Source organism: Vidua macroura, chromosome Z, assembly GCF_024509145.1.
Source record: "Vidua macroura isolate BioBank_ID:100142 chromosome Z, ASM2450914v1, whole genome shotgun sequence".
NCBI lineage: Eukaryota > Metazoa > Chordata > Aves > Passeriformes > Viduidae > Vidua > Vidua macroura.
The window spans coordinates 72,375,122-72,399,134 of NC_071611.1; the positions used below are offsets into that span (position 1 = coordinate 72,375,122).

At 51.2% G+C, this 24,013-nt stretch overlaps 1 protein-coding gene across 1 annotated transcript; it reads left to right on the forward strand.

Annotated features, from left to right (window-relative positions):
* Window positions 1–1,297: 1,297 nt before the first annotated feature.
* Window positions 1,298–22,877, forward strand: LOC128822332 (uncharacterized). Its single transcript, XM_054004027.1, has 17 exons — window positions 1,298–1,423; window positions 3,036–3,167; window positions 4,780–4,911; window positions 6,524–6,655; window positions 8,268–8,399; window positions 12,693–12,824; window positions 13,103–13,438; window positions 13,858–13,965; window positions 14,348–14,513; window positions 14,820–14,883; window positions 15,591–15,639; window positions 16,390–16,502; window positions 17,132–17,241; window positions 18,098–18,187; window positions 18,634–18,830; window positions 21,416–21,553; window positions 22,658–22,877. The coding sequence occupies exons 2-17, from the start codon at window positions 3,036–3,038 to the stop codon at window positions 22,763–22,765; spliced, it is 2,139 nt and encodes a 712-aa protein (XP_053860002.1). The 5' UTR covers window positions 1,298–1,423; the 3' UTR covers window positions 22,766–22,877.
* Window positions 22,878–24,013: the final 1,136 nt, after the last annotated feature.

Here is a 24,013-nt window from a genome sequence, read left to right on the forward strand (position 1 = left end):
CAAAGGTGTGTTTGGCTTGTGGAAGTGTTCTGCAGTTTTCTGCAGCAGTTCTTCACTTGTACACTCTCTTTTGGCTTTTGATAAGCTGCAAGGAGATGATTGCGTTGTCCATGAAGCTGGGGTAGGCCATTCTTGTGGGGTGAGGCCAAAGGAAGCAAGTGACTCGTAGGGAAGGCTTCTTGCTAGGCAAAAAGCAGAAGGGGCAAGTTTCTGTGGATGCGTTTTGGGATGAAGCCTGCAGCTTTGGAAATGGCATTAGTGCCTCGCGTGGGGGTGAAGCTGCAAGTCCTTGACTGCTGTCTTGTGTTGCTGAGCAGAGGAAGGACATCTTGGAATTGTGGCTGCTGTCTTTGAAGTCAAAGGGGCAAGTTTGTGGTGGGGGAGCTGCGTGGGCCCAAAGGACCCAGGGGTGCCGGTCAAGAGCAGCTGAAGGTGGGCCAGCGCGTGGCCAGGGAGCCAGGAAGGCCAAGGGTGTCCTGGCCTGTGTCAGCAAGAGTGGGGCAGCAGGAGCAGGGCAGTGAGCGTCCCCCTGGGCTGGGCAGCGCTGCGGCCACAGCTGGGAGTGCTGTGCCCAGTTGTGGGCCCCTGTGAAGCAGAAAGTCCTTGAGGGGCTGGAGCGTGTGCAGAGGAGGACACGGGAGCTGGGGAAGGCTGTGGAGTGCAAGGCCAAGGAGGAGGTGCTGAGGGAGCTTTAGCCTGGACAACGGGAGGCTCGTCAGGGCCCTTCAGGCACACTTCCATAGATCCATAGAGGACAGCGCTCACCCCAAGGCCTGCTTCCCTGCCAAACATCCCCGCTCTGCATGCAAGGGCTTTAGCCACCTGAGGAGGTGACACTTCCAATTTGTGGTTTCTTGGCTTGCTTGGAGGAGAAGCCCTGCTCATTTTCTCTCTTCCCAGCACGCAAAGATGCTTCTGCACAAGCTTTCCTGCCCTTTTCCTGCACCAAATGGGATTCTGATCCACTTTTACTTTTCCATGTCTGCCGCAGCAATAGCAAAGGCCTTGCTGGCTATTTCCTACTTTTCCATTTCACAGCTTTCAAGAGCTAAAAGCTCCCTTGTGCAGAGGCACTGTGCCTTGCAGATAGCAGCCAGGGAGGACTATCAAATTCCTAGGCAAACAGAGTTCTCTTGAATTAGCCCATTTTAATCTGGCCAGAGTGACTTAGAATGCCATTGCTAAGAATGCTGATGATTTCTCCTTCAAAGAGGTGGTTGTAGATGCCAGGAGAAAGGAGGTTCTAAACGATAGGTAACGGCCTGTCCCTCATGTTTCTCTCTTGCCACAGATGACAGAAGCAGCAGCAGTCTCTGCCCCGGTTCCCTCTGCTCCTGGAGAAGAAGCCAAAGAGGAGCAAAAGGAGCAAGACGACCACAAGCCTGCAGCTGTGGTCACAGCAGAGCCTGATGCTTCCAAGAGAGTAAGTGCCAGTTGTGGGTGGTGCTGTCTTTAGTGCAAGGCAGAGCTGCAAGTTTCTGAGCAGCCAGCACTTGCTGTTGCTGGCTGAGGATGCTGAGTGCTGGAATCCCGCAGGACGCGGCCATTTCCTGCAGGCAGGGACAGCTAGAAATTGGCCTTTGGCCTGTCACCTTCAGGCACCCAAGAGCTGGGGGCTGCGGCTCAGCTTCTGCCTGCTTGGCTCAGTGAAGCTCTGTCTCTGGGCTTCTGCAGGGCCGTGGCCAAGGGCACAGGTGCTCGTGCTGGAGGTCACAGGGCTTTCTTTAGTTGTTTTCCCTTTCTGCAAAGGTGTGTTTGGCTTGTGGAAGTGTTCTGCAGTTTTCTGCAGCAGTTCTTCACTTGTACACTCTCTTTTGGCTTTTGATAAGCTGCAAGGAGATGATTGCGTTGTCCATGAAGCTGGGGTAGGCCATTCTTGTGGGGTGAGGCCAAAGGAAGCAAGTGCCTCGTAGGGAAGGCTTCTTGCCAGGCAAAAAGCAGAAGGGGCAAGTTTCTGTGGATGCGTTTTGGGATGAAGCCTGCAGCTTTGGAAATGGCATTAGTGCCTCGCGTGGGGGTGAAGCTGCAAGTCCTTGACTGCTGTCTTGTGTTGCTGAGCAGAGGAAGGACATCTTGGAATTGTGGCTGCTGTCTTTGAAGTCAAAGGGGCAAGTTTGTGGTGGGGGAGCTGCGTGGGCCCAAAGGACCCAGGGGTGCCGGTCAAGAGCAGCTGAAGGTGGGCCAGCGCGTGGCCAGGGAGCCAGGAAGGCCAAGGGTGTCCTGGCCTGTGTCAGCAAGAGTGGGGCAGCAGGAGCAGGGCAGGGAGCGTCCCCCTGGGCTGGGCAGCGCTGCGGCCACAGCTGGGAGTGCTGTGCCCAGTTGTGGGCCCCTGTGAAGCAGAAAGTCCTTGAGGGGCTGGAGCGTGTGCAGAGGAGGACACGGGAGCTGGGGAAGGCTGTGGAGTGCAAGGCCAAGGAGGAGGTGCTGAGGGAGCTTTAGCCTGGACAACGGGAGGCTCGTCAGGGCCCTTCAGGCACACTTCCATAGATCCATAGAGGACAGCGCTCACCCCAAGGTCTGCTTCCCTGCCAAACATCCCCGCTCTGCATCCATGTGCTTTAGCCACCTGAGGAGGTGACACTTCCAATTTGTGGTTTCTTGGCTTGCTTGGAGGAGAAGCCCTGCTGATTTTCTCTCTTCCCAGCAAGCAAAGATGCTTCTGCACAAGCTTTCCTGCCCTTTTCCTGCACCAAATGGGATTCTGATCCACTTTTAGTTTTCCATGTCTGCCGCAGCAATAGCAAAGGCCTTGCTGGCTATTTCCTACTTTTCCATTTCACAGCTTTCAAGAGCTAAAAGCTCCCTTGTGCAGAGGCACTGTGCCTTGCAGATAGCAGCCAGGGAGGACTATCAAATTCCTAGGCAAACAGAGTTCTCTTGAATTAGCCCATTTTAATCTGGCCAGAGTGACTTAGAATGCCATTGCTAAGAATGCTGATGATTTCTCCTTCAAAGAGGTGGTTGTAGATGCCAGGAGAAAGGAGGTTCTAAACGATAGGTAACGGCCTGTCCCTCATGTTTCTCTCTTGCCACAGATGACAGAAGCAGCAGCAGTCTCTGCCCCGGTTCCCTCTGCTCCTGGAGAAGAAGCCAAAGAGGAGCAAAAGGAGCAAGACGACCACAAGCCTGCAGCTGTGGTCACAGCAGAGCCTGATGCTTCCAAGAGAGTAAGTGCCAGTTGTGGGTGGTGCTGTCTTTAGTGCAAGGCAGAGCTGCAAGTTTCTGAGCAGCCAGCACTTGCTGTTGCTGGCTGAGGATGCTGAGTGCTGGACTCCTGCAGGACGCGGCCATTTCCTGCAGGCAGGGACAGCTAGAAATTGGCCTTTGGCCTGTCACCTTGAGGCACCCAAGAGCTGGGGGCTGCGGCTCAGCTTCTGCCTGCTTGGCTCAGTGAAGCTCTGTCTCTGGGCTTCTGCAGGGCCGTGGCCAAGGGCACAGGTGCTCGTGCTGGAGGTCACAGGGCTTTCTTTAGTTGTTTTCCCTTTCTGCAAAGGTGTGTTTGGCTTGTGGAAGTGTTCTGCAGTTTTCTGCAGCAGTTCTTCACTTGTACACTCTCTTTTGGCTTTTGATAAGCTGCAAGGAGATGATTGCGTTGTCCATGAAGCTGGGGTAGGCCATTCTTGTGGGGTGAGGCCAAAGGAAGCAAGTGCCTCGTAGGGAAGGCTTCTTGCTAGGCAAAAAGCAGAAGGGGCAAGTTTCTGTGGATGCGTTTTGGGATGAAGCCTGCAGCTTTGGAAATGGCATTAGTGCCTCGCGTGGGGGTGAAGCTGCAAGTCCTTGACTGCTGTCTTGTGTTGCTGAGCAGAGGAAGGACATCTTGGAATTGTGGCTGCTGTCTTTGAAGTCAAAGGGGCAAGTTTGTGGTGGGGGAGCTGCGTGGGCCCAAAGGACCCAGGGGTGCCGGTCAAGAGCAGCTGAAGGTGGGCCAGCGCGTGGCCAGGGAGCCAGGAAGGCCAAGGGTGTCCTGGCCTGTGTCAGCAAGAGTGGGGCAGCAGGAGCAGGGCAGTGAGCGTCCCCCTGGGCTGGGCAGCGCTGCGGCCACAGCTGGGAGTGCTGTGCCCAGTTGTGGGCCCCTGTGAAGCAGAAAGTCCTTGAGGGGCTGGAGCGTGTGCAGAGGAGGACACGGGAGCTGGGGAAGGCTGTGGAGTGCAAGGCCAAGGAGGAGGTGCTGAGGGAGCTTTAGCCTGGACAACGGGAGGCTCGTCAGGGCCCTTCAGGCACACTTCCATAGATCCATAGAGGACAGCGCTCACCCCAAGGTCTGCTTCCCTGCCAAACATCCCCGCTCTGCATGCAAGGGCTTTAGCCACCTGAGGAGGTGACACTTCCAATTTGTGGTTTCTTGGCTTGCTTGGAGGAGAAGCCCTGCTCATTTTCTCTCTTCCCAGCACGCAAAGATGCTTCTGCACAAGCTTTCCTGCCCTTTTCCTGCACCAAATGGGATTCTGATCCACTTTTACTTTTCCATGTCTGCCGCAGCAATAGCAAAGGCCTTGCTGGCTATTTCCTACTTTTCCATTTCACAGCTTTCAAGAGCTAAAAGCTCCCTTGTGCAGAGGCACTGTGCCTTGCAGATAGCAGCCAGGGAGGACTATCAAATTCCTAGGCAAACAGAGTTCTCTTGAATTAGCCCATTTTAATCTGGCCGGAGTGACTTAGAATGCCATTGCTAAGAATGCTGATGATTTCTCCTTCAAAGAGGTGGTTGTAGATGCCAGGAGAAAGGAGGTTCTAAACGATAGGTAACGGCCTGTCCCTCATGTTTCTCTCTTGCCACAGATGACAGAAGCAGCAGCAGTCTCTGCCCCGGTTCCCTCTGCTCCTGGAGAAGAAGCCAAAGAGGAGCAAAAGGAGCAAGACGACCACAAGCCTGCAGCTGTGGTCACAGCAGAGCCTGATGCTTCCAAGAGAGTAAGTGCCAGTTGTGGGTGGTGCTGTCTTTAGTGCAAGGCAGAGCTGCAAGTTTCTGAGCAGCCAGCACTTGCTGTTGCTGGCTGAGGATGCTGAGTGCTGGACTCCTGCAGGACGCGGCCATTTCCTGCAGGCAGGGAGAGCTAGAAATTGGCCTTTGGCCTGTCACCTTGAGGCACCCAAGAGCTGGGGGCTGCGGCTCAGCTTCTGCCTGCTTGGCTCAGTGAAGCTCTGTCTCTGGGCTTCTGCAGGGCCGTGGCCAAGGGCACAGGTGCTCGTGCTGGAGGTCACAGGGCTTTCTTTAGTTGTTTTCCCTTTCTGCAAAGGTGTGTTTGGCTTGTGGAAGTGTTCTGCAGTTTTCTGCAGCAGTTCTTCACTTGTACACTCTCTTTTGGCTTTTGATAAGCTGCAAGGAGATGATTGCGTTGTCCATGAAGCTGGGGTAGGCCATTCTTGTGGGGTGAGGCCAAAGCAAGCAAGTGCCTCGTAGGGAAGGCTTCTTGCCAGGCAAAAAGCAGAAGGGGCAAGTTTCTGTGGATGCGTTTTGGGATGAAGCCTGCAGCTTTGGAAATGGCATTAGTGCCTCGCGTGGGGGTGAAGCTGCAAGTCCTTGACTGCTGTCTTGTGTTGCTGAGCAGAGGAAGGACATCTTGGAATTGTGGCTGCTGTCTTTGAAGTCAAAGGGGCAAGTTTGTGGTGGGGGAGATGCGTGGGCCCAAAGGACCCAGGGGTGCCGGTCAAGAGCAGCTGAAGGTGGGCCAGCGCGTGGCCAGGGAGCCAGGAAGGCCAAGGGTATCCTGGCCTGTGTCAGCAAGAGTGGGGCAGCAGGAGCAGGGCAGGGAGCGTCCCCCTGGGCTGGGCAGCGCTGCGGCCACAGCTGGGAGTGCTGTGCCCAGTTGTGGGCCCCTGTGAAGCAGAAAGTCCTTGAGGGGCTGGAGCGTGTGCAGAGGAGGACACGGGAGCTGGGGAAGGCTGTGGAGCGCAAGGCCAAGGAGGAGGTGCTGAGGGAGCTTTAGCCTGGACAACGGGAGGCTCGTCAGGGCCCTTCAGGCACACTTCCATAGATCCATAGAGGACAGCGCTCACCCCAAGGTCTGCTTCCCTGCCAAACATCCGCGCTCTGCATCCATGTGCTTTAGCCACCTGAGGAGGTGACACTTCCAATTTGTGGTTTCTTGGCTTGCTTGGAGGAGAAGCCCTGCTGATTTTCTCTCTTCCCAGCAAGCAAAGATGCTTCTGCACAAGCTTTCCTGCCCTTTTCCTGCACCAAATGGGATTCTGATCCACTTTTAGTTTTCCATGTCTGCCGCAGCAATAGCAAAGGCCTTGCTGGCTATTTCCTACTTTTCCATTTCACAGCTTTCAAGAGCTAAAAGCTCCCTTGTGCAGAGGCACTGTGCCTTGCAGATAGCAGCCAGGGAGGACTATCAAATTCCTAGGCAAACAGAGTTCTCTTGAATTAGCCCATTTTAATCTGGCTGGAGTGACTTAGAATGCCATTGCTAAGAATGCTGATGATTTCTCCTTCAAAGAGGTGGTTGTAGATGCCAGGAGAAAGGAGGTTCTAAACGATAGGTAACGGCCTGTCCCTCATGTTTCTCTCTTGCCACAGATGACAGAAGCAGCAGCAGTCTCTGCCCCGGTTCCCTCTGCTCCTGGAGAAGAAGCCAAAGAGGAGCAAAAGGAGCAAGACGACCACAAGCCTGCAGCTGTGGTCACAGCAGAGCCTGATGCTTCCAAGAGAGTAAGTGCCAGTTGTGGGTGGTGCTGTCTTTAGTGCAAGGCAGAGCTGCAAGTTTCTGAGCAGCCAGCACTTGCTGTTGCTGGCTGAGGATGCTGAGTGCTGGACTCCTGCAGGACGCGGCCATTTCCTGCAGGCAGGGAGAGCTAGAAATTGGCCTTTGGCCTGTCACCTTGAGGCACCCAAGAGCTGGGGGCTGCGGCTCAGCTTCTGCCTGCTTGGCTCAGTGAAGCTCTGTCTCTGGGCTTCTGCAGGGCCGTGGCCAAGGGCACAGGTGCTCGTGCTGGAGGTCACAGGGCTTTCTTTAGTTGTTTTCCCTTTCTGCAAAGGTGTGTTTGGCTTGTGGAAGTGTTCTGCAGTTTTCTGCAGCAGTTCTTCACTTGTACACTCTCTTTTGGCTTTTGATAAGCTGCAAGGAGATGATTGCGTTGTCCATGAAGCTGGGGTAGGCCATTCTTGTGGGGTGAGGCCAAAGCAAGCAAGTGCCTCGTAGGGAAGGCTTCTTGCCAGGCAAAAAGCAGAAGGGGCAAGTTTCTGTGGATGCGTTTTGGGATGAAGCCTGCAGCTTTGGAAATGGCATTAGTGCCTCGCGTGGGGGTGAAGCTGCAAGTCCTTGACTGCTGTCTTGTGTTGCTGAGCAGAGGAAGGACATCTTGGAATTGTGGCTGCTGTCTTTGAAGTCAAAGGGGCAAGTTTGTGGTGGGGGAGATGCGTGGGCCCAAAGGACCCAGGGGTGCCGGTCAAGAGCAGCTGAAGGTGGGCCAGCGCGTGGCCAGGGAGCCAGGAAGGCCAAGGGTATCCTGGCCTGTGTCAGCAAGAGTGGGGCAGCAGGAGCAGGGCAGGGAGCGTCCCCCTGGGCTGGGCAGCGCTGCGGCCACAGCTGGGAGTGCTGTGCCCAGTTGTGGGCCCCTGTGAAGCAGAAAGTCCTTGAGGGGCTGGAGCGTGTGCAGAGGAGGACACGGGAGCTGGGGAAGGCTGTGGAGCGCAAGGCCAAGGAGGAGGTGCTGAGGGAGCTTTAGCCTGGACAACGGGAGGCTCGTCAGGGCCCTTCAGGCACACTTCCATAGATCCATAGAGGACAGCGCTCACCCCAAGGTCTGCTTCCCTGCCAAACATCCGCGCTCTGCATCCATGTGCTTTAGCCACCTGAGGAGGTGACACTTCCAATTTGTGGTTTCTTGGCTTGCTTGGAGGAGAAGCCCTGCTGATTTTCTCTCTTCCCAGCAAGCAAAGATGCTTCTGCACAAGCTTTCCTGCCCTTTTCCTGCACCAAATGGGATTCTGATCCACTTTTAGTTTTCCATGTCTGCCGCAGCAATAGCAAAGGCCTTGCTGGCTATTTCCTACTTTTCCATTTCACAGCTTTCAAGAGCTAAAAGCTCCCTTGTGCAGAGGCACTGTGCCTTGCAGATAGCAGCCAGGGAGGACTATCAAATTCCTAGGCAAACAGAGTTCTCTTGAATTAGCCCATTTTAATCTGGCTGGAGTGACTTAGAATGCCATTGCTAAGAATGCTGATGATTTCTCCTTCAAAGAGGTGGTTGTAGATGCCAGGAGAAAGGAGGTTCTAAACGATAGGTAACGGCCTGTCCCTCATGTTTCTCTCTTGCCACAGATGACAGAAGCAGCAGCAGTCTCTGCCCCGGTTCCCTCTGCTCCTGGAGAAGAAGCCAAAGAGGAGCAAAAGGAGCAAGACGACCACAAGCCTGCAGCTGTGGTCACAGCAGAGCCTGATGCTTCCAAGAGAGTAAGTGCCAGTTGTGGGTGGTGCTGTCTTTAGTGCAAGGCAGAGCTGCAAGTTTCTGAGCAGCCAGCACTTGCTGTTGCTGGCTGAGGATGCTGAGTGCTGGACTCCTGCAGGACGCGGCCATTTCCTGCAGGCAGGGAGAGCTAGAAATTGGCCTTTGGCCTGTCACCTTGAGGCACCCAAGAGCTGGGGGCTGCGGCTCAGCTTCTGCCTGCTTGGCTCAGTGAAGCTCTGTCTCTGGGCTTCTGCAGGGCCGTGGCCAAGGGCACAGGTGCTCGTGCTGGAGGTCACAGGGCTTTCTTTAGTTGTTTTCCCTTTCTGCAAAGGTGTGTTTGGCTTGTGGAAGTGTTCTGCAGTTTTCTGCAGCAGTTCTTCACTTGTACACTCTCTTTTGGCTTTTGATAAGCTGCAAGGAGATGATTGCGTTGTCCATGAAGCTGGGGTAGGCCATTCTTGTGGGGTGAGGCCAAAGGAAGCAAGTGCCTCGTAGGGAAGGCTTCTTGCTAGGCAAAAAGCAGAAGGGGCAAGTTTCTGTGGATGCGTTTTGGGATGAAGCCTGCAGCTTTGGAAATGGCATTAGTGCCTCGCGTGGGGGTGAAGCTGCAAGTCCTTGACTGCTGTCTTGTGTTGCTGAGCAGAGGAAGGACATCTTGGAATTGTGGCTGCTGTCTTTGAAGTCAAAGGGGCAAGTTTGTGGTGGGGGAGCTGCGTGGGCCCAAAGGACCCCGGGGTGCCGGTCAAGAGCAGCTGAAGGTGGGCCAGCGCGTGGCCAGGGAGCCAGGAAGGCCAAGGGTATCCTGGCCTGTGTCAGCAAGAGTGGGGCAGCAGGAGCAGGGCAGGGAGCCTCCCCCTGGGCTGGGCAGCGCTGCGGCCACAGCTGGGAGTGCTGTGCCCAGTTGTGGGCCCCTGTGAAGCAGAAAGTCCTTGAGGGGCTGGAGCGTGTGCAGAGGAGGACACGGGAGCTGGGGAAGGCTGTGGAGTGCAAGGCCAAGGAGGAGGTGCTGAGGGAGCTTTAGCCTGGACAACGGGAGGCTCGTCAGGGCCCTTCAGGCACACTTCCATAGATCCATAGAGGACAGCGCTCACCCCAAGGTCTGCTTCCCTGCCAAACATCCGCGCTCTGCATCCATGTGCTTTAGCCACCTGAGGAGGTGACACTTCCAATTTGTGGTTTCTTGGCTTGCTTGGAGGAGAAGCCCTGCTCATTTTCTCTCTTCCCAGCACGCAAAGATGCTTCTGCACAAGCTTTCCTGCCCTTTTCCTGCACCGGATGGGATTCTGATCCACTTTTACTTTTCCATGTCTGCCGCAGCAATAGCAAAGGCCTTGCTGGCTATTTCCTACTTTTCCATTTCACAGCTTTCAAGAGCTAAAAGCTCCCTTGTGCAGAGGCACTGTGCCTTGCAGATAGCAGCCAGGGAGGACTATCAAATTCCTAGGCAAACAGAGTTCTCTTGAATTAGCCCATTTTAATCTGGCCAGAGTGACTTAGAATGCCATTGCTAAGAATGCTGATGATTTCTCCTTCAAAGAGGTGGTTGTAGATGCCAGGAGAAAGGAGGTTCTAAACGATAGGTAACGGCCTGTCCCTCATGTTTCTCTCTTGCCACAGATGACAGAAGCAGCAGCAGTCTCTGCCCCGGTTCCCTCTGCTCCTGGAGAAGAAGCCAAAGAGGAGCAAAAGGAGCAAGACGACCACAAGCCTGCAGCTGTGGTCACAGCAGAGCCTGATGGTTCCAAGAGAGTAAGTGCCAGTTGTGGGTGGTGCTGTCTTTAGTGCAAGGCAGAGCTGCAAGTTTCTGAGCAGCCAGCACTTGCTGTTGCTGGCTGAGGATGCTGAGTGCTGGAATCCCGCAGGACGCGGCCATTTCCTGCAGGCAGGGACAGCTAGAAATTGGCCTTTGGCCTGTCACCTTGAGGCACCCAAGAGCTGGGGGCTGCGGCTCAGCTTCTGCCTGCTTGGCTCAGTGAAGCTCTGTCTCTGGGCTTCTGCAGGGCCGTGGCCAAGGGCACAGGTGCTCGTGCTGGAGGTCACAGGGCTTTCTTTAGTTGTTTTCCCTTTCTGCAAAGGTGTGTTTGGCTTGTGGAAGTGTTCTGCAGTTTTCTGCAGCAGTTCTTCACTTGTACACTCTCTTTTGGCTTTTGATAAGCTGCAAGGAGATGATTGCGTTGTCCATGAAGCTGGGGTAGGCCATTCTTGTGGGGTGAGGCCAAAGGAAGCAAGTGCCTCGTAGGGAAGGCTTCTTGCCAGGCAAAAAGCAGAAGGGGCAAGTTTCTGTGGATGTGTTTTGGGATGAAGCCTGCAGCTTTGGAAATGGCATTAGTGCCTCGCGTGGGGGTGAAGCTGCAAGTCCTTGACTGCTGTCTTGTGTTGCTGAGCAGAGGAAGGACATCTTGGAATTGTGGCTGCTGTCTTTGAAGTCAAAGGGGCAAGTTTGTGGTGGGGGAGCTGCGTGGGCCCAAAGGACCCAGGGGTGCCGGTCAAGAGCAGCTGAAGGTGGGCCAGCGCGTGGCCAGGGAGCCAGGAAGGCCAAGGGTGTCCTGGCCTGTGTCAGCAAGAGTGGGGCAGCAGGAGCAGGGCAGGGAGCGTCCCCCTGGGCTGGGCAGCGCTGCGGCCACAGCTGGGAGTGCTGTGCCCAGTTGTGGGCCCCTGTGAAGCAGAAAGTCCTTGAGGGGCTGGAGCGTGTGCAGAGGAGGACACGGGAGCTGGGGAAGGCTGTGGAGCGCAAGGCCAAGGAGGAGGTGCTGAGACAGCTTTAGCCTGGACAACGGGAGGTTCGTCAGTGACCTCCAGGCAGAGTTCCATAAATCCGTGCAAGATAGTGCTCACTACAAATGCTATTTCTTCTATAAATACCATCTCCCTGCATCCAAGTGTTTTTGACACTTCATTTGGTGACTCTTTGATATTGTGGTTTCTTCCTTTGTTAGGAGGAGAATTCCTGTTCAGTTTCTCATTTCTCATCAAGGCGAGGCTATTTTCCTCAAACTTTTCTGCCCTTTTCCAGCACTTGTTTAGATTCTGCTTGCATTTTCTTTTGTAAGGTGATGTTTTTGGAGGATGCAGTATTTTTGCATGGGAACACATTTTTTGGGGCAGCGAGCTTGGTGCAGAAGGAGCTGTACTGGTGCCAGGCCAGTCAACAGGGCCTTGCACTTCGCATTCATATTGACAGTACCTCTGCCTTTTTGCAGCCCAGGGAATCAGTATATGTGGTGTTTGGGAATTGAGCAGGAAATCAGTGGTCTTGCATTCCAGCTTGTCCTCAGAGATCAGAGGAGCTGGAAGGGGCTGGGCTTTATTTCTGATTACAGCCCCTTTAGCACTCTCAGTGTAGTCAAGTCCAAGAGAAGCACTTGGCCAAGCACAGGTGCTGCAAGAGTGCCATTCCCAGTGCAATGCTCTGGATCTGATTGCATTCCATAAGGACCTAAGTGCTCCAGATTCCCCGGGAGTGTGGTTTATTGAAGCAACAGGAGAGCAATCTCAGGATTGCTGCTGATCAGGGCAATGGCTACCAAGTGTGTGTAGCAACAGAAATTATAGGAAAGAGAGATTATAAGAGTGAGTACTATATTTCTATCTATCTATCTATCTATCTATCTATCTATCTATCTATCTGTCATTTGCATAATTGAATCTTCTTGGCTCTGGTCCAAAGCAGTTGGAGGTGCAAACTTCACCTAAAGCATCCCTTTCAGGAGAGGATTAGAGACACGTTCTGTTGACCGATTCTGAGCAGGCAGAGCTGTTTCCCCCTCCAGATATGGTGGTTTTTTTCCCCTCAGAGCTGTTTTCCTCCTCCAGCCTCTTTGTCCTGAGGCCCCCAGTTAATTCTTTAATTTTCTGCCTGTCCCAGAGAGGTGGAAGAATTCCATGTTTTAGGTGGTGAAGAGAACATGAACTCCAGAAGTGTCTCTCATAAAGGGAGAGCTCACCCAGGAAGCCACCTGCAGAGGCAGGATGGAGCTGTGGGACTGGGCTGGGTGTCAGTCACTACTGAAAGACAAACAGGACATAGCAGGAGCAGAGGGAGGCCCTCACCAGACCCCTGAGAAATGCCACACCTTCCCTGTCAGCTGCCTGAGAGGCTGTTGGAGCTTCAGCCCCCGATGGCCCCTGATTGTAGTGCCAGGGTCACTTTGGAATCTGTGCCTCCCCACGGGCAGAGAATGACCCAGGAGAGCAGCAGCACAGTGCTCTGGGAACGTGTGAGCCCATCAGTCCTTGAGTCTTGGCCCACAAATGTCCTATGGAAAGTTGAAACCCATCTTCTCTTGCTTTCTGTGCAGATCCTTCCAGAGAAAGAGCAGGAGCAGATTGCCTTATCAGAGATGCCATGCCAGACTCAGGGAGAGCTGAGAGCCCGAGAGCAGGAAGAGCAGCTCAGGCAGCAGGTGGAAGAGCCACAGGAGAATGGCCAGGTAAGCCTGACTCGCCAGGTGTCAGAGGGAAAGGGCAGGAAGAGGGGCATAAAACAGAGCTCTTGGGACTGAGGAGGCCAGGAGTCCCAGAGGCACTGAAAGCACAGAGCCTTGGAATCTGCAGGGATCAGCACTGGGACAAGAGGGTTCCATTGGAAGCAGGTGTGGGTAGGGAAGCAGAAAGAAGTGGCTGAATAAATGTGATTTTGAGGCTGCAAGAGGAAAAAGCTGAGCCTTATGGCAGCTCCCAGTCACTTGCTCTGCATTTGTGTGTACAGAATATCAAGGCAGAGCCACAAGCAGAGCTGCCCGAAGCTCAGAGTGCCATCATGGAAGTAAAGAAGAGGAACCAGGAAGAGACAAGAAGAATTCAAGAGGAGATGAATCTCCATCAGCAGAGGGGCGATCAACAAAACCAGGTGAGTGAAAGAGTGGCAGCCACTCCACTCATGAAAGATCCTCTCTCTCGTATTTTACAGAACTTGAAGGAACAGCTGGACACAGACTTTCAGAAAGCTCACGCTAAGATCAAGGCAAGGGAGAAGAGGCAGGAGGAAGAAATTAAAATCATCAGAGAAAAACTTAATCCCCTCCCTCAGGCTCTACAAAAGCAAGTGAGTGAAAGAGGGATAGCCACGGCAGTCACCAAACTGGTGGTTTCTGCCCTTCTGGCCTTCCCAGTGCAGAGCAGCAGGGAGCGGGGTGATGCCTCTGAGTGCCATCCTGCTCTAGTGTGTATCACAGTCACTCAGAAGGACATTTCCTGGTGTGCTGAATCTCAACTGCTGCCCTGGACAGTGGGACTTGTCCTTTGGCCTTTTGGCCAGCAGTCATCCAAATTGATTCCTGCTGGCCTGTTCCTGCTCTCCTTTTTTCTTGAGGTGTTTTTTACAGGGGAATATGGTGACCCAGATGGAGGATTGAAACAAGCTGTCTGTATCCCTTGTAAATCTGTTCTTTCCTCACAGTCAGTGACTCCTGACTGACAGGGACAAGCTGTAGTCTCTGACTGCTTTGTTCTGTTTGACTTGAGGTGCAAGTGTTGACATCTCACCGGGCAGCCGGCAAAGACTTCCGGCAAATGAGTGGCAATGAAGAGCCCCGAGGCTGGCGTGAGGCACAGGAACTGTCCCCACCTAAGGTGCTACAGGTTGGGCATGACCTGAAGATGGTGCAGGAAAAGAGGACAGAGTGGGGGGAGGCCGAACACTTGAACAAGGAGCTGCAAGTGTGTCTGAAGCCCTTGGAGGGGGAAAGGAATCCTTGAGAGGAAGTAGAATGGTCATTGTGGCAGTGATCCTTCAGAAAATCCATGAAAATGGACCATGAATCTGGCCATCCACTCGAGTAGAACTAGCCTTTGGTTTTGACCCATCCAGTCTGAGAAGTGGACATCAGAAAAAACCCACTTAAGAGCCCTGCATGTTGCTGACAGCACCTTCCTAAGGGCTTGCATTTGAAATGGAATCTCAGGCTAATCTCTGCCAGCCACCTTTCTGACATAAACTCATTTCTTGTCCCAGATCTACAAGGGCTTTGTCACCAAACCTGCTGCAGCAACAGCATGGTCTAAAGGAGCCTTTGCTCTCCAACCTGAGAAGTGGAGCCGGGGCGGTTTGTTCATCTCCAGTGCTGACTCAGCTGCTGCTCAGCAACAGGAGATCAAGGATGACTCCCTGGAGCTACTGAGTACGTCTGCTGTATTTCTTGTCTGAGGAACAGTCTATTGTGTGCAGGTGCCAGCATAGCTGTACCAAATGTTTTTCCTGAGTTTGGTGTCCCAGGGACATTTAGAGACATTTCCCCACAGGAACTGCTGTAGAAAAGCAGTCTCTGTGCTGGCCACCTGTGCCGCAGAGCTGTCTGCCTGGTTGTTGTTGTTACCCAGCCAACCACAAAGGGTTCAAAGCTCCAGGCTCTGGGTCTGCCTTTTGAATCTCCTGGAAGCTGGGATCTCTGCTTTAAAGTGAGCATCTTGCATTTTGTTTCCCTCAGGGAAAATAGTGAACATGGAAAATCCTGTGATGAAATACACGGAACTGGAATATATTGGCAGAGGGTGAGTCCAACCACAGTTACTTCTACATAACCATGGGCCAGGTGTTTTTCTGGTGGAATATCTATGCAGTGTGAAGTCAGAGCAGCTGCAAACAGACATCTATCCCCATGTTCAGACACTGGGGATAGATTGTCCCATCTCTCAGTGCTGCTCCGAATTCGTGAGTGTGCCCAGAAGGCATTGGCAGAGACACCTCCGTGCTGCCAAGTTCTTGCCTGCAGCAAGGAACAGGACCTGGAAAATCTCCTTGTCTCTCAAGTGTGGGACAGTTCTGTGTTAATTTCCTGAGCATTTTTGTATATCTCCAAATCATACAGCCACACTAATAAAAGGGGAAGAAACGTGCTTGCCTGAAAGAGCAACCTACTCCCTGATAGCTGTCAGATAACAGTTCTCAGGAACATTTCCTTCCAAAAGATTGCTGAAGGAAATACCCCATGGTCAGGATAAAAACTGCACAGTTTAGAACCTGAAACCCAAGATGAAAGAAGGAGCTCTCCTTAGGAGCTGAGGCAGTAAACAGCAACGCTTCAGGGACAGGCCCAGTGCCCATGCACTTGAGAGGAAAATGCATCATCTGCCTTTGGGCAGAGCCCGCCTGCATCCGGCAGGTTTTAGGCATTTGCAGCAGAGATCTCCTCTGTGGGCTGGCTTTCACTGCAAGATCTGAATGTCTTCTCCTTTCTTTGCTGCTTTTTTGTTTCTAGGACTTTTGGAGATGTTTGCAGAGCACTTGACAATGCCACAGGAGGGCAGGTAAATGTCAACATCTCCCGCAGGTCCTCTGGTGTGAGCAGCTGTGGCTGGAGCTTTGAGTAGAGCTGTGCTGAAAAGGCACAAGAAGCACAGACTGCTACCAGCCTGCAAAATACATTTGGGACAGTCTTTGTCCTTCTCAGCTGCCAGAAGGAAGGCAAGGAGGGCAGCAGTTCCTTTCAGAGAAGGATGTGCTCATTCGCTCTCCATTGCTAAAACAAAGGTGGTGCCTTTGAGCATCTCACTGCTCTTTGGGGCTACGGCTTCAGAGTCCTGAATTCTCACTTCTGGCTGCCAGCAAATGTATCTGAAAGTTACTGGTAGTTCCTTAGCCACCTGCAGTGCTGCACTGGGGAACTGCACGTAGGGAGAGACCTGCACGGTGTCCCTAAAAGCCCTAAGTCCTGCCCATAGCCCAAAATATATCCACAGAGTATTAAGGCATGGATTACTTCTTCTGAATCCCAGACAAAGCAGCAGGGAGTGTGCTCAGAGATTTGTGGGTGATAGTTGAGACACCACAGTTACCAAGTGGACAAGGCAAAACCTCAGTGGCCACGTGTCCTGTAAGTGGCCTCCGAGGGAGCAGAGAAATGGGCTGTTGCAATGTCAGTTCCTAATTACTGCAATGCCCAATCACAAGGCAGTTTGGCACAGCTCGGCTGTGGCATTGCAAAATCACTCGCTCCATGTGCCTTGTGGTCTTGTGCCGCCAACTTCTCAAGTTACTCATTTTCAATGTCATTTTAGGTGGCCATAAAGAAAATAAATCTCCAAGGACCGAGGAAGAAGGAACTAAAAGTCAATGAATTCATGCTCATGAAGACAAATAAGAATCCCAACTTGGTCAACTATTTAGACAGGTGAGTTGTTGTGAATGTTTGTTTACATATTGCAAACATGCATGGTAAAATTCCACTTTGTTCACTGGCAGAAAATAGAGCTGTAATTATTGGTTAATTATTATTGCTCTGCTCATCTCCAGTGGATGGGAAGAGAGTGCATCTTGTCCGCATGAGTCTTCCCTGGTACACACAGTTTGAAGATTATTCAAAAACCTGCATCACTCATATCTTACTGAATCAATAGCCTGTAAGTTCACAGCCACCACATTGTTTTGGGGATTGATTTTTTTTCAAGGGTCCTCTTACATCCAGGTAAACTGACATGGATTTCCCTTGGATTGTGTCCCCTCTTTTCCATTACTTTGCATGCCAGGAAGACTAGGTGCTTATTTCCAAAAACATGCAGTTTGACAGGTTTTTGATCTGTTCCTAACCTGCAGTTTTTACTTGCTAGCAATTGAAGACATCTCCTTTTTTCACAGCTGTGCCTTTCTTCTTGAGACAGATTGTAAACAATGCACAGCCTAGAGGGAATGTCTATTCCTTTCATTCTGTCCTTGTCACAAAGGGACTTGGAAACAAGAATCAATCAAGAAAACAACCTAGCCATGCATGTTTATCTCCATGCTCTTGTTTCCTTCTTTCAGCTACCTTGTGGATGGGCAGCTCTGGCTGGTCATGGAGTACATGGACGGAGGCACTCTGAGCAATGTCATCAGCGAGACCTACCTGTCTGAAGACGAGATGGCAGCCATCAGTAGGGAGGTCAGCAATCCCACCTGTGCTGCCCAGGGCTTGGGCAGGATTGTCTGGGAAACAGGGCTCCGACCTGGAGTGATTTCATGTGCTTTGTTTCTGTGTTGCTGGTATGCTATGGGCAAGCAAAAGCATCTCAAGTGAAATGCCTGCCAGTGCCCCTGCACTCACAGTACTCAGTTCTTGTACTCATATCTCCTACTGTTGTATTCTCACTGTCCCTTGTATCTGTATTTGCTGCTCTCCACCTTGCCTCCCTAAACTTTTATCTCCAGCCTGTCTGCACTGCATTCCTTGCCTGTAAAAGCAATGGTGCTGGTGGCAGCATTTGAAATGATCAGCAAAGAAAAAAGACTCATTTCTCATAGTCCTTAACTGAAAAGGACAGTAGTGCAGCCAAAATGCTCTTTGCTTCGGGAAGGTGACTGTTGTGATACTTCAAGCCTGTGCTGAGGCCAGCAACAAAACCTGTGTCATGCAGCCTCCCACCCAAAGTGATCCACTTCACACCAAAGGGAGGGACTTTTTCTTTCTTGGCAAAACCCCTCACTTGTCCTCTGCATGGAGAAAGCACATCCACAGCAGCAGCAGTCATCCTGGCTGATTTGCAGGGGACAGTCTACAACAACAGCAGGTGCTGCTGCTTTTTCAAAAGCTGACATGCCTTTTCCTTAGAAAGATCCTGCTCTGCAAGTGGTGGAGCAGCAAGCTCTTCCTCGCAATGGCACTCTGTTCTGCCATTACTCACCATTCCCCTGCAGAGGGAATCTTTTAGAGCTCTTTCCTTTCTTGTGTAATGAAATGACATCACTAATTTTTGCCCTCCTGTTTCTGTTTTCTCTCTCAGTGCCTGCAAGGCCTGGATTTTCTTCACTCGAACCATGTGATCCACCGATATGTGAAGAGCAGCAACATCCTTCTCAGAACCGACGGCTCTGTCAAGCTGGGTCAGTGTATTCTTGGTCAGGTGCAGCATTCCAGGGATGTGGGCTGTGGGGCTGCTTTGAGTGACTGCCAGCTCCCCAAAAATGGTGCTGGTGGCAGTGCAGGGCCCCTCACTGTGAGCTGATGACACAGTTGCAACGTGCACAGAGGTATAAGGAACCACGAGAAGTCAAGAGTGGCATTGCTCTGTGTGTGTCTCTTCCAGAGGGAGGGAGCTACAATGTAAAGCTTCAGGGGAATGAAGGCCACTGCTGTGAGCAGCCTTAAAACACCTGGGTTTTTTTGGAAGTGGTCAATACCATACTTCCTTGGCTAAAGCCCCAAGGAAACCAAGTGTGGACAGTTCTCCAGGAGACTCAACAGCACATTCTTAGACTGAGAGTGGGGAATTCTTTTGCTTGATTTCCTAACTTGAGCTGGCTTTCATGGTATGTTTTTTTCTCCACAGCTGACTCTGGCCTGTTTGTTCAGCTCACCCCTGAGCAGAGTCGACGGAGCTCAGTGGCCGGCACTTCTGGGTGGATGGCGCCTGAAGTGGCGACAGGTCAACCATGTGGCCCCAAAGTGGACATATGGTCTCTTGGAATCGTGGGCATCGAAATGGTGGAACGAGAAGTTCCTTACCAGTATGAAACTCCTGTTTCGGTAAGGTGCAAATACTCACTGATCCTGCTTGTCTTTCTCACCTGTCCCATGGTCAGTGTGCCATTGGACAAAATCCCATTGCCATCTGCTGGCACCACTTCCACCAAGGTCCCCTTCTGAAAATGTCCCTGCAGCACATCAGCATCTGCTGTCGATTTGGTTGCATCAGAAGGGAAGAGGAAGGTAACCAGTTCAGAAACCTAACCAGTTCAGAAACCTGCCATTTTGGCCTCCAGCCATGCCTGAAATTTCTCATTTGCTTTTTGAACCCTGCTGGAGCTCGGTCTCTGAAGGACAAGAATTTTTTCAGTGGAGAGATTAGACATGTGGTAAATAGCCTGAGAAATGGTGGTTAGACCTTCCCAGTTTCAATTTTATAGAAAAACAAAAAGCAAAAAAGAAATAGAAAAAGAAAAAAAGAAAAAGAAAAAGAAAAAGAAAAAGAAAAAGAAAAAGAAAAAGAAAAAGAAAAAGAAAAAGAAAAAGAAAAAGAAAAAGAAAAAGAAAAAGAAAAAGAAAAAGAAAAAGAAAAAGAAAAAGAAAAAGAAAAAACGAAACAACCACCAAAGCTATGCCCAAGTAGTTTTGTGTAGGAGCGATGGTGGGTAGGACAGTCAGGGTGGACAGAGACAAGAGAACTTTGAAGCCAGGTCTTGGAACTTTCGGTTTATTGCAAAGGGCGTGGCTGCAGGGGCCCTGTTTGGAGCTGCCAGCCACAGCTCGGAGCAGGCCCAAAAGAGGAGCCCAAAAGAGAGACCTGAAAGAGCAACGAAGTTCTGGTTACAGCCCACTAAATCTTCTTCTGTGCTGAATATTCTAATTGTCACTAACCAATCTAGTACAAGATACAGATCCTATAGCATTTACCTACAGCCTATAGGAATCATTACATTACCATACTGTGTTACATTTTAAACCCTAAAAACTACTCTTTGCACCCCTTCTGCCAAGCTAGTAGGGTCTGCTCTGACCCTTGGACCTGTCTGCAACCAGAGGGTTTTGTTTAATCAAAAGGGGATTACCTTCAGCCAGCCATACCATTGTTTTCCAGTTGCTCAGTAACTAAGGCTAGTAACTATCTCAAAGCTTACTTTCATTTCAATCTCGCTTATAGTTTCCATATTCTAAAAATCTTTTGACAGGCAATCATATTTAGAAGGTTTTCCTGTTTCATCTTCCCCAACAGTTTTGCTTTCTTGTTCTTTTTTTAACCACAGCACATCAATTTTCCTCCAAACTGTAGCATCTTTTCCCAACCCTGTTGGCCTTCAAAATTTTCAGGCTTTCAAATCATCTGTACATTGTTCAGTCTTGCGTGTGGGTGGCCTGGATAAGTTTAGGATGTGTTTTTCTCCGACTGCAGTTAGAATTGTACACTAAACTCTTGGCTGTTTCTGGGTACTTTAACAAGTTGATGAGCTTGCAGCCAGGTGCCCGGGGCTGGGATCCAACGTGGGCGGTTGACGCCGGTGCTGTGTTCCTGTACCACAGGAGCAGGGCCACCCCTGGCTTGCACAGTTCTAAGGACAGTGAGGACTCCAGCTCCCCACCATGTCCAGTGGCTGAGCACAGCTGCAGAGAGACAGGATAAAACCCTCTTTGTGACCTCTGGGGCTGTGGGAAAAGGAAAGAAAGCTGCCATAATTATTTATACTCAAGGGGAGTGTGTTTGCTGTTTTAGGCTTGGAAATTTTCCTCTGGCTTGAAGAGGATAATAACAAAGTCTTTTTGGTCACCATCTATTTCAGGGCCACCAGCACAGAGCTGTTAGTATTGTGATGGGCATCTTTATGGAGACCAGGCCACAGCCTGGTGCCATGGAGAGCCAGCCAAAACCTCCCATTTCTTACCCGACACTTTCTGCGATAGGGACACCATTAATGCATTGCTTGAGTATCCAAATGAGCAGAGGGTGACCATAGGGATGGCACTTCTTCCGATTTGACCTTGAAAAGTTTTCCTTTTGCCACTTAAAGAAGCTGAAACTTGCAGCTGAGAGACAGAGCTGCAGGTGGCTCGTGTGTGCCCAAGCAGGCATTTTCATCCCAATACATTTGTGCAGGCATCTTAAACTGTCTGTGTTGAATATGAGATTCCAAATGTTTGTTTCCTTACCTGGCGGATTTCCTTTTTTGCCTTCCACGTACCGCTGTTTTCTAGAAGAGGACAAGAAGCTCGATGAGTTTTGGTTTATGACCACTGTGCTTAAGGGACCAACAAGCACTGCAGAGATGCCTTTCATGTACTAATCCTTGGAAATAGTAGAGTTAGTTAGTGTAGCAGAGTCTGTCTTCTCAAAAGCCTGTCAAGCTGGTGCAAATCCTCCAAGAAGGAAACATGCTTTGCTGATGTAGTTCCCACTAACTAGGTCAGTCAATGAAATCAGCTGCCAAGGCAAGATCTGCTGAATGCTGGAAAAGCTGTGGCTGCATTGGGGTTTGGGTATTTGGTTGGTAAAGGAAAGTCATCTCTGGGTCTCTGCCAGGGCAGAAACTGCCCTGCAGAGTGGAGCTTAAACAATGGGATCTGAGAGAGCAGTTACAGATGGGAAAGAAGCTGGAGCCTGGTGTTTCCTTTTCCTGCAGGCTCAACTCCTGATAGCCAGAGGAGGGAGACCAAAGCTGCGGCAGCCCAACCGATGCTCGTCTTGCCTGCGTGACTTCCTGAGCTGCTGCCTGCAGACAGACGAGGCACGGCGCTGGTCTGCCAAGAAGCTCCTGCAGGTAAAATGCAAAGGGGCTGCAGGTGAAAGAGTGTCTGAGGGATGGGCTCCTCCTCCACTGAGGTCCAAGGCATCAGATGAGCCCCCGTTCCTCCTCACCTCCACTCTTGGTGCTGTTCAAATGAAAACAGTGAAGAATCCTAGACTGGGCTGGGCTGGCAGGGCCCTGTGAAGGTCATCTGGTCCAAGTGTCCTGCAATGAGCAGGGACATCTTCAAAGAGATCAGGTTGCTCAGAGCCCTTTCCCACCTGACCTGGAATACCTGCAGGAATGGGGCACCTACAAGCTCTTGGGACAACCTGTGCCGGTGTTGCACCATGCTCCGAGTAAACAAGTTCTTCCTCAGACTTACTCTAACTTGATCCCCATTTTGTTATTAAAAATATTTGCCTGCATTCAATTGTTAACTGGCCCTGATAAAAAAGATGTCCCCCATTTTCTTCAAAGCCACTCTGAAGTCTTGGAAAGTGGCAATAAAGTCTCCCTGGGGCCTGTTCTTCACGAAGCTGAATAACTCCACCTCTCTCCGCATTTCCTGAGAGGACAGGTGCACTGTTTTCTGGCTGTTTCTGTCACTCTGTTTTGTAATTTGGTGGTGTGTTCCATTTTATCTAATGGCAAAAGAACTGAAGTAGAGCAATGCAGGGTACAGTGCCATGGAACTGCAGCAGCCAGCGCCACTCGGCTGGCCCTGCTGGGAAGGAAGGTGCCATCCAGCACAGGAGGGGCAGGGCATGGAAAGGTAGACACTGCTCGGTCTCCCTGTGGAAATTAGCACGGTGCCTGTCTCTCAAAGACAGGGACCTATGTGAGTCATTGGAGTTTCCTGAAAGGAAGAAACCCCAGGGACAGAAAGCACCATTTCTAGAGCACTGGCAGGGCAAAAATCCCAGCTAGATGAAGACAACACAATACAGAGATGAATGGGATTCTGGGCCAGGTTTGCCTGTGATGGCAAGGTCCAGCAAAGGATGACAGGGGAGCAGATGTCCCCGTCACTCCTCTTTCTGGGTCTTTCTAAGTACCAAAGGAATCCTGAAGCACTGATCTTGGAAAGTCATGGTTCATTGCTCTTTGTTTTTTTTTTTTTTATCCTGCGGACAGCATCCATTTGTAACATCAGCCAAGCCAGCGTCCACCCTGGTACCACTCATCAACTCAGTGAAGAAGGAGAAGAAGAAGACAAGAAGAGTCAAGATATTATCTCCATAACCAAGTTAGAGTAGGATTGTAGAGTAGGACTCTAGAGTAGGATTGTTGAGTAGTTTTGTAGTATAGGTTTATAGAGTAGGATTGGAATTAAATAAAGTTTCTGAAGCATCAACTCATTTGGAAGATTCCCCTCCTTCTGACCCCTTCAGAAAACTCAACATTTCCTTCTGAATTGCCAGGTGTTTTTTCTTGGTGCTAAGACACGCTTATGGCTTCTTTGGTATGGTTTGTAAGTGGAGAAGGCTCTTCTTCATTCATTCTCTCCAGACCACACTGCCTTTGGAATACAGCCCACTGGTCCCTTTTGGCACATCTGGGGCACTTCTAGTTGAGGCAGAAATGGCAATGGCATTAGCAGGAAAAACCAAAGGGGAAGAGGGGAAGCCAAACCATCCTGTGCTGATGCAGGCCTTCAGCTGTGACTCCAGAGCACTTGGGCGCTTGCCACTTGGATTTGTATCCCTAAGTGCAATGTTTCTGGCTGGAGGAGAGCCTTGCTCAGCTGAGAAAGCAGCAAGATCAGAGGGGGTGCTCTGAAAGGTCTCCTGCGGTGCAGAGCTGTCAGCGACTGTGAGGTGAGAGCGGGCCCGGCCTTGCCTGGGCTGGAGCCGCAGCAGAGCCCCGGCAGAGCCCGGAGCAGCCTGAGCCTCGGCAGAGGCAGGCTGCCAGGAGGCCCTTGTAGCTGCAGGAGGCAGCAGCCCGGCCCTGCGTGCCTCTTCCTGGTGTCATGAATGAGGTGCCATATGTCAAGTTCAATAAACTGCAAGATTTAAACTTTAGCAGCAATTTTAATGGAGGTATAAAAACATATAAAATAATAATAAAATCAAATATAATGAAGTAGTTACAAAGAGAAATTTGGCAGTGGTTCTGATAAAGCATAAACAAAACCAACCAGGGTACGGGGGGGGACCTCTCACCCTGCCGCACGTACAAAAGGCAAAAGAATCCAAGCACAACTTTTATACTGTATGCTAATACATATTCATCAATAGTTCCTGTAAATCTCCTCCCAGTTTTGATTCTTGAAGTCTACGTCACCATATTACACAGCGCATGTTCCTGTTGTTGCTGGGGGGTCTTCTGGACTCTTCAGGGGTCTTCTTGGATGAAGGCCGATGGTCTTCCTGGCTGTCCTCTGAATAACCTGGCAGGTTGCGCATGCACATGGAGCTTGGTGTTACATAAGTAAGCATTATGTTCCTGTTTTGGGTCCTCTATCTGGAATTATATCCACTGCTTTGTCTT

Coding starts and splice junctions, on each gene's coding strand:
- LOC128822332 (XM_054004027.1), top strand. CDS start 3,036: ATGACAGAAGCAGCAGCAGTCTCTGCCCCGGTTCCCTCTGCTCCTGGA. Junction 8,400..12,692: donor AGCCTGATGCTTCCAAGAGA/GTAAGTGCCAGT, acceptor CTTTCTGTGCAG/ATCCTTCCAGAGAAAGAGCA. Junction 14,514..14,819: donor TGACTCCCTGGAGCTACTGA/GTACGTCTGCTG, acceptor TGTTTCCCTCAG/GGAAAATAGTGAACATGGAA.